Source organism: Haliotis asinina, chromosome 8 (assembly GCF_037392515.1).
Source record: "Haliotis asinina isolate JCU_RB_2024 chromosome 8, JCU_Hal_asi_v2, whole genome shotgun sequence".
NCBI lineage: Eukaryota > Metazoa > Mollusca > Gastropoda > Lepetellida > Haliotidae > Haliotis > Haliotis asinina.
The window spans coordinates 65,452,871-65,468,663 of NC_090287.1; the positions used below are offsets into that span (position 1 = coordinate 65,452,871).

Genomic DNA, 15,793 nt, shown 5'->3' on the forward strand with positions numbered 1-15,793 from the left:
CTGAAGTCGTTGTGTGGTGAATATCCAAACGTAATTACGCACGTTAGTACAGTGTTAATGACAGGACAGGTGTTGTATTGGAGTGGTGTGAGACCCGTGGACAGTTTTGCAATAGGTTTTCCCAACAGGTGTTAGTTACCACCTGTATGCTTATTAATGACGCTTGGAGAACAATACAACTGACATATTCATTCTGAGTCGTTCCGGATATCAAGTTACCTGTCAGGTGAAACAGACCTCTACAATCCCATGTTACATTCGGAGATCCGTAGTCGAGTCACGCTCTGTGGCGTCACTACCGTAGTGCGCCGCTACAGGCACCGGGGGGTAATATATGGTGTACAACAGGCATTCCAAAGGACCACAGTTCAGTCATGATGACAGCATTTTGATACATGTGACCAAATTCAATCAATACAGTGACAAAGACCATCTAAATTTCGTGGCATTGTGACTTGGCTTAAAGGGATATTTTTGAGCGAGTTGGGTGTGTATGTAGTTTTAAAGCCGTTCTGACTTCTTTCTGATCAAAATATCACAGTTACAATATAACTGAAACCACACACTGCCATTGACAATCCACATTCTATTATGTCTTCTATGAAGTTAAACACTGTAATGTCAGTTCAGATGACCTTGACCTTAGTATCAGGGGAATCTCTAAGTAAACGTTTTCATTAATACAAGAAGCACCCCGTAGGATCAATCTGTCTCCTTGTATTCACCACCTACTCCCTTGACATTATATATGGTAACCACTTGGGGTCCCCCAGCGATTTGCTGAAGGGATGATTCGCTAGGACAGCTATTCGCCGTCAGAATAACACAATTGTCATTATAAGATCGTAAGATTATGAACTTTACATGGATCACTTCATTTGTAAGATATAAAATTCCACATACTGGTGTAGACAGTGGAGACAGACCCGGGCCGAGCGAGGATGAACGCGTAGTGTATGCACAGAAGTGTTACCACACGGTTGGGCTCGTAGTTTATACACAATGGAGGTCCCTCCACAGTAAGTTCATATTCCATATTTTGATTTACTGCAACAGTATACTTCACATACGAAACTGTCGACTGGTTCAAGATATCGTGGCATGGGTCTGATATATAAATAAGATGGCGTAATAGAGCAAATACAGTCGAAATATGCCATTACGGGTACAACATTGGGTGACTTTGGGACTGAGAGTCGTTATGACTGGGCCAATACACCCCGCGTCAGAACGTTGTGTGAATGATAGTCAGTGTTTTGTGTGTGTGAACTCTTCGATTAAGCCTCGTTGATACTGATGTTTATTTATATCGGTCACATGGATGTTTCACGACTACTCCAAATTATGACATTCTTCCACAACACAGCTAAAGCACGAAATTCCCACTTGCGTCTTTAAATATAGAACAAACGTTGTGGATAACATCTTTCACTCGTGAGAACAACGTTTAGATACAGATTCTTGCTTGGCAACTACATGTATACTGTATCTGTACCGAAACGTCGGTTTTACGAAAAAATAGAAGTTTTATCCATGACGTTTGTTCTATATTGTACTTCTCACGCACTTCTAAATGCCATTCAGACTCAAAGAAGTTGTGTCTTTAAAGTTACTTGGTATGAAAAAAGAAAGGTACATGACAGTTGACGTCTACACTCCAGTTCACTCACTTGTCAGACCCAGGAAGGTCCGGGTTAGTATTGCCAATCTCTCCCGACCTATGTTGTCGTGAGAGGTGACTGATAAGATCGGGTGGTCGGGCTCGCTGACTTGGTTCATATTTGTCATCGTGTCGAAATTGTATAGATCTGTGCTCATGCAGTCGGTCCCTGTGTTGTCTTGTCAAAAGTTGATTATTTACAGACAGTCTTCATATAGCCTGAATATTCCTTAATGTGGCGTTGAACAACATCAATCATCCAGTCAATCAATCAATCAATCAATCAATCCGGTTCGTTTCTTAAACCGTTGTCTCTTGACCTGACTACCACTCACCCATTCATTACTTACAGGGTACAAGTTCTGAAACAGCAACTACAGGACAAGAACCCCCACAAGATGGAGAACCTGAGTCAGATACCCACCCTTGGGGACCAGCGTCTCTGTCACATCCATCGCAAGGTGTCACGCGCCAGGAAAAACATCATCGTCCACAACGAGAAGATAAAGATGAGGAGTGATATCTTCGCCAAGAGCATCGATCGACATAAGCAGACGGAAGACTTCCTGGGCTGGCAGCGAAGCCTCCCCATCAAGAAGTCCTTGATGGAGAAGAGAGGTCTACAGAAGTGTTTAAGAAGGAAGCGAGAGGCAGCCTCCCTTGCTAGCCATCAAACTCTTCTTTTTGGTATGTATGGCGGGGAAGACTTAGCCTCTTTCAGGCCTGAGATTCAGTCAGTCATCGATCGAATGCATCCTCGTCAAAGAAGGCTGAGGAAGGTGGAACATATGAAGACGGAGGGGAAGGCGACAGGACGTCTTGTTGACTATGGTCAATCAATGGACAAGTTTCACACACTAATTGACGAACACTACTCGTTTCTGAGGTCCAGTTTTGAGAAGCTCCGAGAAAAGGATCGCTGCACCACGCCAGCCTACCTCGCGCGAAGACGGAACACATTTCGGTTACCACCTTTAGCTAACAGCAGGGTTCCTAGGTTCACCTCCACACAGCAGACGACAAATATTATAGACCATCTACCCATTGTATCTACACACAGACGAAACATTGTGCAGGGCGATAGTGACCTTGAACCAGTGGTTCCGAGGGCCAACACGGTTGCATCGTAGGTGATCAACTACAGCGAGGACGTTAGAAAACCACAAGAAGTTACCTTAATAGGGCCCCTGTGGTCATTGTCAAAAGTGTTACACATCTGACCTATATTCACGATAGACTTTGTCAAGTATGTTTAAAATAACTGTTTCACAGCATCTACGAATGTTAATCTTTCACAGGGGATAACCACGCTTACATTATCAAAACAGCTGACCTAAGTCGCGGTCTCCACCACGTCATACTGAAAAGGCATGAATCGTAACACCGCGTCAATATGGGATGAAGGAAGGTGCGACTCTTAAAGGGTGAAGCATAACAGACCACACTGTAGTGAAAGTCTTGTTTAATGACCTGTACAATGCCTGTACAAGACTGACCCAGTGACCGTGGTGCATCTACCGGGGTCATGTATGTTTGCGAACGTTTGGCCACCAATGTATACATCGTGAGTGACTGGTAGAAGGGCGGCTTGGGTGTTCAGCTGATGTTCTCCACGTGTATGCATTGATATACTGCTCGGGGGTATATATACACTATAACACAAGCATGTGGCCTTGTTTGTTGTCTGTTCCTACATACTCTACAACACAAGCATGTGGCCGTGTTTGCTGTCTGTTCCTACATACTCTATAACACAAGGCATGTCCACGTGCACTTCACTTTCACGAGTTTCAATGGTCATATAACCCCTACCCCACCACCACCAAACCTCTGGATCCGCCTATGCCTGTGTTTAAGTGAGCTTGGCGTATATATACATAATGGAACCGGCAAATTATAAATACGACCCCAGACTACCTTCCCTAATTACTGTTGGACGTGAACGGATTAGGTTGTATCGGGTTTAGTGTAGCGGCCGAACAATTCAATTCATCAAAATCACTCAGCACGGGGAGCGGCAGCGTCGCAGTTTGGCCTGAGTGTGTACAAGGATGGGCATCTTAAAGCACCATGTATGGGCCTCCGATTCTTAACCACGTCTTCAAGGGCGGTTACTGTTTGCCCGTTTCAGCCAGTATGTCATCACTTACTGTGCCTCTTTGAACCAAATTTACTTAGATTTCATGACCTGCAGAGGCGGTGGGGGTAACCTACTGGTTAAACGTTCGCTCCTCATGCCTTAGACACGGGTTCGATTCCGTATATGGGCACAATGCGCGAAGACAATTGCTGTCCCCCGCCCAGAGACTGCTATAATAGTGGACCCATGAAGGTCCGGGTTAGAATATTGGCCTTCAGTAACCCGTGTTTGCCGTAAGACACGACTGGTCATGTATGCTAACTTAATTAAAACGACAACGGTTCCCAGTTGCCAAAACAATGCTCATGTTGTTGAACACTTGACTGTACGGAACAGACTCGATTATTTATAGCTCGCCGCCACATAGCTGCACTTTTGCAGTGCAGTGTAAACTAAACTCGCTGAAATATTGTTAAATGTGCCACAAAGGGAACGTCACTCACACCATGTACTGTCGCTCTCTTTCTCTCTCTCTCTTTCTATCTCTCTCTATCTCTCTCTCTCTCTCTCTCTCTCTCGTATCCACCACACACATCTGTCACATAGTGGTCAAGGAAAATAATACGTCCGTTTTAACGGGAGTGGCTGGGTTGTGTTTTACGCCGCTTTTAGCGATATTCCAGTAATATCACGAGTGGTGGACACCACAAATTGGGTATTTACAGACTGCCTCCTTCGAGCTGGAATATTGCTGAGTGTGGCATTAAAAAAGGATGTCCTGGCTACTTATTTGCTAGTGTTGTCTGCTTGGAGTGAGTGAGTGAGTGAGAACGGTTTTGCACCACTTTCACCACTGGCAATATCACAGCAGTGGACACCAGAAATGGGCTTCACACACGAACCCGGCCTCCTGTGTGACAAGTGAACGGTTTAACCACCACTCTTGGATTGGAGGCACTTTAAAACCACTACCAGGCGTACTTTTTCAGGTTATGTTAAGTATGAAAATGTTAGTTAACAAGAGACTACACGCTGATGCATCTGCACATCTTCCTTGGTAACTGACTACTCACGGCAGTTGTGAGGAAGTCGTACTTGCTTACTTCCCTTGGGTTGATTAAAAAGTCGGCATGAAATAAGGCAACATATACAAACAAAAATGTAAAACACAAAACTATGAATTTGATATTTCAAAGTATTTATGTGTTGATCAAAGATAGGCCGGTCCCAGAACTTATATTTGTCAGGATGTATGCATTTCTCTCTTTGAGACAATTCTCCATATTGACCAAGCGGGTTCCGTAAATTGGGTTCTCCTTTTGCATATCAGTTGTTGCAGACGATAGTGTAGGGACCGGGGAAATACTATCAAAACTATGAACTCTGTGGACATCTGTATCTAACAATAGTCAAGCTATATAGGGTTTGTATTTCACTAGAGTTGTTTATCCTCGCTAACCTGAGACACAATGGTTGGGATTACCGTGGCCATGTGATGCTGTGGTTGTAGCCTGTAGGCGATGTTCAAAACCAGAGACAAATCCTTACAATCTAGATCCACCTAAGACCCCTGTCTGTATTAATATAGTCCCCTCCCCCCGGATATATAATTATTATTAAAGAATTCATATGGGGCAGATCCAGCCTTCAGCCACGAAGGCGTCCACAGAATAAGCAGGGCACGACCTTACATTCCGATCGCAATGGGGGTGTCCCAACACATCCAACCACACAGTAGACTATTAGGGAAATTCTACTATTAGCCCGTAACCCCCTCTTTTTACATAGTAAATTTCCGCAAGGGGAGTCCTTCCCCAATGTAATATACCAACAATGAAATAGGTCAATTGATTGTTTTTTTATACTTGTTCTGGTTTATTGAATGTATATTTAGGGTGAGGTATGCATGTCAGTTTGTGATGTTGGTTTTTGATGGGGGTACCGGTTATCTCGAGGGGTTTCAGAACGTGAGTAAATCTAGACTTGCTTCATATACCCATAGAGCTTTGAGAATGCAGAAAATGATGTGTGTAAGGAAACAGTGACCAATTACAGGATGTGACACTAAACCTCTTATTTCTAGGTTTACTGCAACCCATCAGCATCATTAGCACACAATGGTCATCCCCATAACCCTTGTAGCAGTAATATAAAATAACACAATACACATTAACACAAACTCCAGTCCAGTAAATAATGGTATACATATTCGCAGGATGCTTTCTACTGTTTGTTGTTATAATGCAACTCTCGGCAGTATTACAGCTCTATCTACTACCCATAGCTCCTAGTTTGTATAATACATTACCTATCTGTGTAGACAGCATACTGGTATGAAGACAATACAGTTCAGAGGTTGACCCATGTTTGTAAAAGTACCTGGGGTCATAATGATGTGATGTTTATGGTTTGACATAGACAACTTTGAAACAGTACCAAGTCATTAAAAGACAAATGTTGAAATTACAGGTCTGCAACCCTTACCAGTTGTTTGTCCAAAGTGTTTGAGAAGAGTGTTTTTAATGTATTTATTTATGTCCAAATTTAATTTTACAGTGGATGTACTGTGAGAGATTCAATACCATATGAAATTACTTATTTGTATAATGTAATAGCCTAGGCAATTGGCAGCAGTAAAAAAAAATGTTATAACAGTGAAGCCTTCAACAGAGTTTGGCAAAAGGGATTACATATTACAGACATTAAAAGTGTGCGGAATAAAGGAGTTATCATTCATCATTGTTTGGAAGATATGGATAATATGAAGCGGGCAGTGCTGGAGCGGGCAGTTAAATGTTGATTGTCTTCCCACCTAGACAAGTATGACAAATATCAGTCTGCATATATGTCAGGACATAGCATGGAAACTGCGCTACTTCGGATAATGAATGACGTGTATTTCTGTGGATAAGGGCTTTGTAAGATTATGAGTATTGTTGGATCTCTCCGTGGTCTTCGATACTATTGATCATTAAAGAATGGCTGTGACACTGAGAGATTCCATTGGTGTCAATGGGACTGTGCTGAAATGGTTTGTGTCCTATCTCTCTGACAGAGATATGGCCCATATGCTGGCTAGAACTCTTGTCCTGTTTAGACTGGACTACGCGAACAGTCTTTTTGGTCAGTTATTAAGAGATCAGATAACAAAGTTGCAGCACGTGCAGAATACGGCTGCTTACATTGTGACGAGAGCAAAGAAAACAGCACATATCACACCTGTACTTGTGTTTCTACACTGGTTCCCCATCGAAGCTCATGTCCAGTATAAAATCTTGACTCTAACATATCAGTGCTTCCATCAGACTGCACCAGAGTACCTGACAGAGTTAGTTGAGCAGTATGTCCCATCTCGTGCATTGAGATCAGCAGATCAGCTCCTTCTTAAAGTGCCAAAAGTAAACCTAAAAAAGTTTGGACAGAGGTCATTTTCATTTCTCACCCCATCACTCTGGAATGATCTACCTTTTCAACTTTTTCTACATCGTTGACTATCTTCAAAACCTGCTTGAAGACAGACCTCTTCAAAAGACTCTACAATGTATAATACATCCAATGACAATATATTTGTACATATTCTGCAGAGCATAGAGCAGACACTTAGTGCCTGGAGATTCTGTGCATTATAAGTTTACTTTATTATTATTATTATGACTTCTCTATATGTTATATGTTATAAGTTATCATATCTCATCAAGAATATACATGGGTTCAAAATTTTTAGAAAAGCCACTTGGCACAGGACAAGTGACTTTAAGAAAGTAACTTGTCCTGACCAAATTTCCACTTGCCCTGATTTTATGACACAGTCATGATGATGTAAATATGAAAATCAACATGGTATTTGATGTTGATGTTTCCTGGACTATCATAAAGTGATAAATAGCAAAGAAAGACAACTCTACTTTATTCTCATTGTGAAATTTAATGGCTACATTTAGAGCAGATATGAAAAGAAATTCAAGTTTATTTTATTCAAGTTTACTCAGTGAGTACTTTGTATGAGTGGCATTTGTAGAAGTGGAGAGTGAGATGAGGACAAACTTTATTTCAATACAGTATATATAACCCTGTTTTCCATCTGATTTGTTCCTGCTTGACAATGACAAAAGAATCGATATCAAAATGTTGTATCCATAAAGTTTGTCCTTACCAGTGATTAATTGTTTCAGAAGTTTAAATATTTGCATGAAAAGAGTCTATGTGTGCATCAGTTAGAGGCATCAGTTATTCACAGATGCTGGTTATATATCTTTGTCTTTAAATAATCATGGACTATGTTATTTTCTAAATTCTGTGAAAGATTCTTTACAGTGATATTGATTATCCTATCTATATAGTCCAAACTAGCAGACAGCAAAAATATTGTTTTTGATTATTGTTTGCAGCAAAGACAATTCTGGAGTATGTGGAATGATCTAGTATCATGTATGGAAGCTGCAAATTCAGTGGGATTATGTCTGATAGAGATGATGTTGTTTTCTGAAGTCAGTTTGTTTTTTATTATTACAGTGAAGTTATTCATGAAGTTTTGGGTTGCTTGAATTCACCTGTTGCTTATCAAAGCATAATAAACATACTCATGTATATGTTTCATTTGACAGTATTGTGGTTACTGGTCATTGTTATGATACATTAACACTGTCAAATAAGATGTTTTTTTATAGTTTCATAACATTACGACCAACAATAGCATGTGACCCATGAAGATCCAGGTTAGAACTGATCTTCAGTAACCCTTTGTTGTAAGAGGCAACTAACAGAATCGGTCGGTCATGCTTGCTGAGTTGGTTGATACATGTCGTATCCCACTATTGTGTGGATCAGTGCTCATACTGATGATCACTGGATTGTCTGGTCCTGACTTGATCATCTATACACTCTGCCATGTAGCTAGAATATTGCAGTGTAAAACTAAACTCACTCACTCACTTGTCAGTTTGTTTTATTCATTATTCAGTGAAAGTGACTTATACTAGAGGAGTGACTATTTTGTCTCAAACGAAAAATGTCCTGATACCCATTTTACATGTGTCATTGTTTTGTCAGATGTCCAGTTATGACGCAGGAAACAGATCACTTCCGACTCAGCTTCAAGTATTTCAAGGCAAGGAATCCTCCTCCACAGTATTCCAGTGTGATTGACTTCAACAAGTTAACAGATGAAAAGAGCTTAAACTCACCAAACCCAAATGGTGCTGAGGTGAGACATTTAATGATGATGTGTATTAAGACAGTCCTATTAAGGGATTGGCCACAGAAGAATGGGTGGAATCCCGTTCGTTTCATTGACAATATGTTTGATGTGCTGGGTTTGTTGTAATTTATCTGTAACATATGAAGGTCAGCTATCCTACTTGTCATGATGTGCATATGGAATTACACAACTAGGCTCAGTGCCCCTTACAGTTTAGTTTAGGAGGCCTATTCACTCACACTTACTTTATATGGCTTTCCACCCGCAGGGTTCAAGCGTAAGCTGATTAAACACAGCTATAATCTTTTATAGCTATCAAACTAATCCTGTCATGCTACATAATTTATATATCACTTTGATGTATTAGGTGACCTAATAAGGAATTATATTTATGATCACATTGGAGCACATTTTCATGTAACTGTCTGCAAACAATCATGACTGCTGGTTGTAACGTTACTGGATAATGTAATACACACATGCAAATTTGATGTTTTTTTGTTTTTTTCTATTATGTTTTGCTATTACAAATGTGTTTGACCAAATAAACCATATCATTTTTTCTCATTTTATGTTCAGTGTGCATGCTCAAGAGCTATGTGAAAGTGTTGTTAGTAACAAGCAAGCTTATTGATAGCGTGCAGTGTTGTGGCCAGGGGGTTCCGTCAAATTGTCAGAGACATCAACATTGTTAAGATTCATTCCCATGTTATGACAGGACTTTCACTACATCATAATATATTTCTCCAGTTTCATGCATAAAGATAATGATATCAATGCAAAGGACATGTATGCAGTCCTTGAATTTGAAAGCTTTCTTATTAGGATGCATTTATTTAATCCAAATATACCTGTAACAAGTGATGCAAAGTGATACAACATTGGAAAGCATCAGCATAACGGGAAATTTGGCCTAAATATGACTTTTGATACTAGTCTTTTGATACTTTTGATACTGCGCATTAATGCAGGTGTCTGAAGTTGAACTTCACAGACCAGTTACCCAACTTCCACTTGGACTGAAACCAGTGACAAAGTGGCAGGCCTTCACACTCAACAAGCACCCAGGTAGGATTCACTGGAGCAAAACACAAACGGGAATACTGTTCCAAAGCCCCTAAAACTCAACTCACTCACTACTCACTCCAATATCACTCTCCAACTGGTAGCGCATTTTAATATATGTAAACTTCATTTATATTTCATAAGATTTGTCATAAATCAATACTTATGTTTCAGCAATATGTGTTGAACAACCCAAATTTACAATGATTTCCTAGATAATACTATTCATATGTACAGTTTGAAGGTTTTGAGCTTCTGCCACTGATTTATATGATCTGTGTGTAAATGTGACAGGTTTTGTGGTAATTCTAAACCCATTTGAAGTTGGGTTTCAACGCTACTGGATCAAGCGATGCTTACAGGACTACCACCTGCCTCCTAATGTCACCAACCTAGACCCCCATATGGAGCGAAGCCAGATTGCCAAAGTATTTGATGATTTTGCCAAACAAGACAGGTTTGCATTATTTGTGTTTTGTTTCAAAGTAACATTGAGTTGACTGATGTTTGTTAGGCTGATGATAATAGCTTGTCACCTCGATGAACAGTGTTTTACATGTTCAAAATTGATTTGATTATGATATTTTGTTACATGAGATGTGTTCAGCTGTATAATATTTTCCATGGAATGCACAAGTTATGGTCTTGTTCATCAATGCAAGCCAAGAATCATGAGCTGTAATTTTGAGCACAAAAATTAAGCCTTTGTCTAATACCACCATCACTATGCAATGGACCTTCACACAAGAGAATCATGAAGGTACACCCTATTTAGCATCATGAAGGTGCACCCTATTTAGCATCATGAAGGTGCACCCTATTTAGCATCATGAAGGTGCACCCTATTTAGCATCATGAAGGTGCACTCTATTTAGCATCATGAAGGTGCACCCTATTTAGCATCATGAAGGTGCACCCTATTTAGCATCATGAAGGTGCACTTAGCTTAGACTTGTAATGTAAAATTTGTGTGAATAAAATACTTGGACTTATTCATGGCTGCATTAAGCTGCAACTGTATAGATTCTGTAATGCTTGACAAGACACTAGTGCTGTAGACAGAAACCAATATTGTTATGATGCAGTCACCAATACTTCTTTTTTAAAACATCATGGTAGACTGATTTATGAGCTCAATGATCCCTGTGTTACAGCCAGGAGTTGCAGAGGAATGATTTATTGATGAAACTGAGATGGGTCACTTTGGGTTATCACTATGACTGGACAGCCAAGGTATGGTACAGTGCTGTTACAGAGACCTTTGTTGCAAACATATGTTTTGCAAACTTACATTTCATACAGCAGTGAGGGATTTTAATGATAATTACTTGCTGTTGTGAAGTAACCATTTCTCATCAGAGACAGTCTAACAGACAAACATTTGGTGGATCTGAATGTCATGGTTTCTGATAATATACCTGTGTCTTATGCTAATCTGGAACACAGGAAGTAAATGGTCGTGTTAAGATGACTGGAAGCACATAGTGATCTGGAACTCAATTTCAACTCAAATGTGTGTGAGTGAGTATGGTTTTATGCTGCTTTAAGAAATATTCCAGAAATATCATGGCAGGGGACACCAGAAATGGACTTTACACATTGTACCCATGTGGCAAATCGAACCCTGGTCATCGGCATGATTAGAAAAAGCTTTGACCGTGAGGCTACCCCTATGCCCCACTCATATTTGAGCTGAACTGTTCCTAACTTATAATGATAAGTACAACATCCCAAGCTTCCAGGTAATTCCTCCTTCTACCTCTGTGTATTTAACATACTTCCAGAAGTACTACGCTGACCAGCACAGTGAGTTCCCTGCTGACCTGGGTGTCCTATCTTCCTGTATAGCTGAGGCACTGGGCTACAAAGACTTCAGCCCAGAGGCTGCCATTGTCAACTATTACCACATGGACTCGACCCTAGCGGGACACACAGATCACTCGGAGTTCGACCAAGAGGCTCCTCTCTTGTCTGTCAGGTCTGTCTGTATTGCTACATTCCAAGTGTATTTGTCTGTTGGTTCATGCCATAGTCTGTAAAGATTCAACATGGTGACTTATGTAATATTGATTCTGAGGTAAAAAGGGGAATCGGGACAACCTCTGACACCCTGCTGCTTGACGAGTATTAGATGAGCCAGCACAGTGAATGTGTTTGTGACAAGCAGGCGTGGCAAGTAATCTGGACGAATGCACTTGGTTGCTCCAGGTAGATTGGCAATTAAGCATGTGAAATACATGCTGACCGTGGCATGAACTCCATGTGTCTCGTAGAGCTATTTAGTTCAGCAAAACACCATCACAACACGATTCACACAAGGAAATTGAACTTTTCAATATTTAGACGATAACCTGTTTCCCTCATGTTTCAAATGGAATGTTCTGGAGGATGTTCCCATATATGCAAATTGGGGTCATTTGTCAGATTGTGGCTCATCTAATACTTGTCAAGCAGTAGGATGCCTATGACAAGCAGCCAGTCAAGTCACAGAGCAGTTTCAGAAAGATGATAATGGACAAAGAATTCTGAGGACATTTATGTCTCAGAAACAAACAAATCTGATCATGGTAACAGGGCTCCAGGTATATCAGCAAATATACTGATAAAAAATATGCATGATAAAAATGGACAACATTTATAAAACATAGCTGATGTACACCAGAGCAATGATGTACAGTCTTAGAATCATTTACAAATGTATTTCTATAAAAAAATATTGTTTTCCTGTTTACTAACTTGTTTACAGAAGAGTAGCAATATTATGGTGCATTAATGAAATGTTTTCAGTGTTTTAAAGTACACTTAAGCTTTTCCAGTACTTCTATATTGAAAAAATAAGGAGTATGTTGAAAGGATGAGATGAAGAAAAAACATCTGGAGCCCTGTGGTAGGTTGAAATATGTGACCTTATGTGTGTGTCAGCAATGTTGCGTCTGCTATCAACCACTTGTACAGGCAGACATGATGTTATAGACCATGGCATAAAACAAAATTCACTCACTCGGACAATTTTGTTCGATCCATAATGTGTTAAGGTGATGGAGGGCGTGTCAGGTCCAAACTCTAGGTATGGTAACAATGCGTAGATGTCACACCCTACGGAATTAAACATAACTAAACATACTTAACAGGTGCAGATCCAGAGTGAGGATACCCCTTCTCCCATGAAAAATTTTCCCTGAGGTGTAATTCCCCTTTCCCTTTGGACTTCATTGTTTTATCTACATCACACACATCCACTAAGGGTCCTTATTTGATTACTTAAATAGATAAATATGGCACTAGCTAACTCCTCTTATAGATCTAAACAATGTGCTGTACAGTGGAAATTGCATGTACGCAATCTGTTGAACAGGCCAGTAATTGTTCTGTGGACATTGAATATATGAGCATTCACTATAATCATTATCATTGCTGGTAATTCATGTAACTAACTGAAATCCTGTTTCACACTTCATCTAGCTTTGGTCAAGATGCTGTATTTCTCCTGGGAGGACAGACAAAGGCCACACCACCATCAGCTATGTACTTGCGTAGTGGTGACATCTGTGTGATGGGTGGGGAGTCGAGGATGGCGTATCATGCAGTTCCTCGGATACTTGCTGCCACAAACCCATCGTACCTGGACTGGAACAAACAGATTGAGGAAACTCTTTCAGAAACTGTTGACAATGTGAACAGAGATTCATCAAGTGACACAGACACTTATATCAGTCAGGAGATGACTAAAATGAATTGGAAACCATTAAAGGTTTTTCTTAAGACTTCTCGTATTAATGTTAATGTACGGCAGGTGTTGAAGTCAGGCCAGACATTCCCAGAAGAAGATGGAAATGTGTTAGTGTCTGATGGCACAGAGCAAGAGATGCCAGTTGCAAAAAAGTTTAAGTTAAATGATTCATGACAAAGGCTTTTCATATGCCAGTGGAATTACTTCATATGTTTACATCTGTTTAATACATCTGTAGAGTGACAAATGGTTGTATGACAAGTGATATATAAATATGACTTTTGATATATTTTTATTTTAATATTTTTATGTCCTGTATATTTTTATCTATCAACACAGTGACAAATGATTGTTAGCTGTAAATGACAGCATGATATGTTCACTTACAGCACTGACTTCTTTTCGATGAATACATTGTAAAAGTGCCAAGATATAAAGTTCAAATGATGAGAATCTCTTGACTTAGGATCAAACATTCAACTGAAACAAAAACAACTTATATTAACAGCCCTGTAGCTGGATAAGTATAAGCTTTAAGTTTGTCAAAGAAAGAATATATTTCTCCTTCCTTATTAGTGAGTGAGTTGTTCAAGGATATTAGAAACAACACATGATTGTTTCAAAATGTCAAGCTGTACCTTCTACTAGAACAATACTTTGCTTGCAAGTATGTGTTGAGCAGGAAACACCACTTAGCTAATGATGTCAATTACTGCCCTCAGACGTGATTATCACCACACCACCATCAGACTGCTCAAATGGATGAGTACAAACAAACAAACCAGGTTGTCACACCATACTTTTTGCCTTTTGCGGTCAACTCCCATTTATAAGAATTGCCAATTGTGAGACTCCCAGTTGTGAGACAGTGGAGTAGGTAATTAGGAAAGAAAACACACCTTGCTCCCCTATGTGACAGAATAGATTAACCCTAGCTATTTAGGTTTTAGCAAGCTAATTAGGGTTTAGCCATATAACTGAATCTTGAATGTAACAGATATTTTATTCTATAAGATCACATTAAAATATTGAACAAAGTCCAGTTTTGATAAATTGTGTAACTTCACAGCTATTGGGAAACAAAACTGTCTAGATGCATGTGCTGAACAGTATAATATAATGTGGAGTTCATCACTGACAGATGATGTATATCTGTTACACCTTTCAGTTCCATAGCAATGGGCAACCTATGGTTGGAAGTTCTAAATTTAGTCAACAGAAGTCTATAGTAATAAGGTAACTGTAACAAGTAAAGTTCTAAAAAGTAAATGATACAATACACTTGACATCTGATTACAATGGAACATGAAAATCAGCATTTGAAGAATACAAATTATACATTATATAACATGGTATTTAATTTGACATTACAACATAACATTTTAGTCCAGCTTGATATAATTCTTGACTGTTACAGATATACTGATTGGGTATCTACCTAATTCACTGTAAATGATAAAATCTGACTGCAATAACTCTTTAACCATAATTTATATAAATCTTTATCAAACTGCTCTTTTCACTCACCAGTATATGGCAGCAAGTACCGATGTCGACCTGGTCGCTCCATATTCTTGATGGTCTATTTCATTATTTCTGTATTTATTGATTTTCTTCATTGAAAACAATAAATGCGCTTCCACAAACAATGTCTTCTGCATTAATTAACTCATTAATGAACTATACCTCCTGTGGGTACTCATTAGCAACAGAGCTGTTCCCACTTTCATGGCTGGGATGTGGAAGCACCACCTATATGCTCCGAACCATTTAATATATGTGTCTTACAACTGGGAGTTCTCACAAATTGGAGGACACACTTATTGCTGCATCAATAATTAATGATCTTCATAACAGGAAAGACTTTTGGGCCATAAATATTCTGTGTGGTACGTGTAGCACTGGCACATACAGTGGACAGGGATTACAGTTTTGCTGCCCATGTACAGCAATACTGACAAGTGAGACAAATTACTGTCTGTTTGCTGGTACTTGTCAATGGTACAAGGATATTCAAGCCCAGAATACAAATTTCAGTTTTACTGCTGGTACCGTACAATC

General features: G+C 39.6%; 2 protein-coding genes across 2 annotated transcripts; both read left to right on the forward strand.

Moving 5' to 3' along the window:
• Positions 1–761: 761 nt before the first annotated feature.
• Positions 762–3,326, forward strand: LOC137294425 (uncharacterized). The gene is made up of 2 exons (XM_067825434.1): positions 762–1,019; positions 2,013–3,326. Exons 1-2 carry the CDS (start codon positions 1,003–1,005, stop codon positions 2,788–2,790), a joined length of 795 nt encoding a protein of 264 aa, XP_067681535.1. The 5' UTR covers positions 762–1,002; the 3' UTR covers positions 2,791–3,326.
• Positions 3,327–5,050: 1,724 nt separating this feature from the next.
• On the forward strand, positions 5,051–15,378 carry LOC137293694 (nucleic acid dioxygenase ALKBH1-like). The gene is made up of 7 exons (XM_067824395.1): positions 5,051–5,163; positions 8,790–8,943; positions 9,909–10,005; positions 10,297–10,459; positions 11,157–11,235; positions 11,787–11,980; positions 13,465–15,378. The coding sequence occupies exons 2-7, from the start codon at positions 8,800–8,802 to the stop codon at positions 13,904–13,906; spliced, it is 1,119 nt and encodes a 372-aa protein (XP_067680496.1). The 5' UTR covers positions 5,051–5,163; positions 8,790–8,799; the 3' UTR covers positions 13,907–15,378.
• Positions 15,379–15,793: the final 415 nt, after the last annotated feature.

Coding starts and splice junctions, on each gene's coding strand:
- LOC137293694 (XM_067824395.1), top strand. CDS start 8,800: ATGACGCAGGAAACAGATCACTTCCGACTCAGCTTCAAGTATTTCAAG. Junction 11,236..11,786: donor ACTATGACTGGACAGCCAAG/GTATGGTACAGT, acceptor ACATACTTCCAG/AAGTACTACGCTGACCAGCA. Junction 11,981..13,464: donor GCTCCTCTCTTGTCTGTCAG/GTCTGTCTGTAT, acceptor CACTTCATCTAG/CTTTGGTCAAGATGCTGTAT.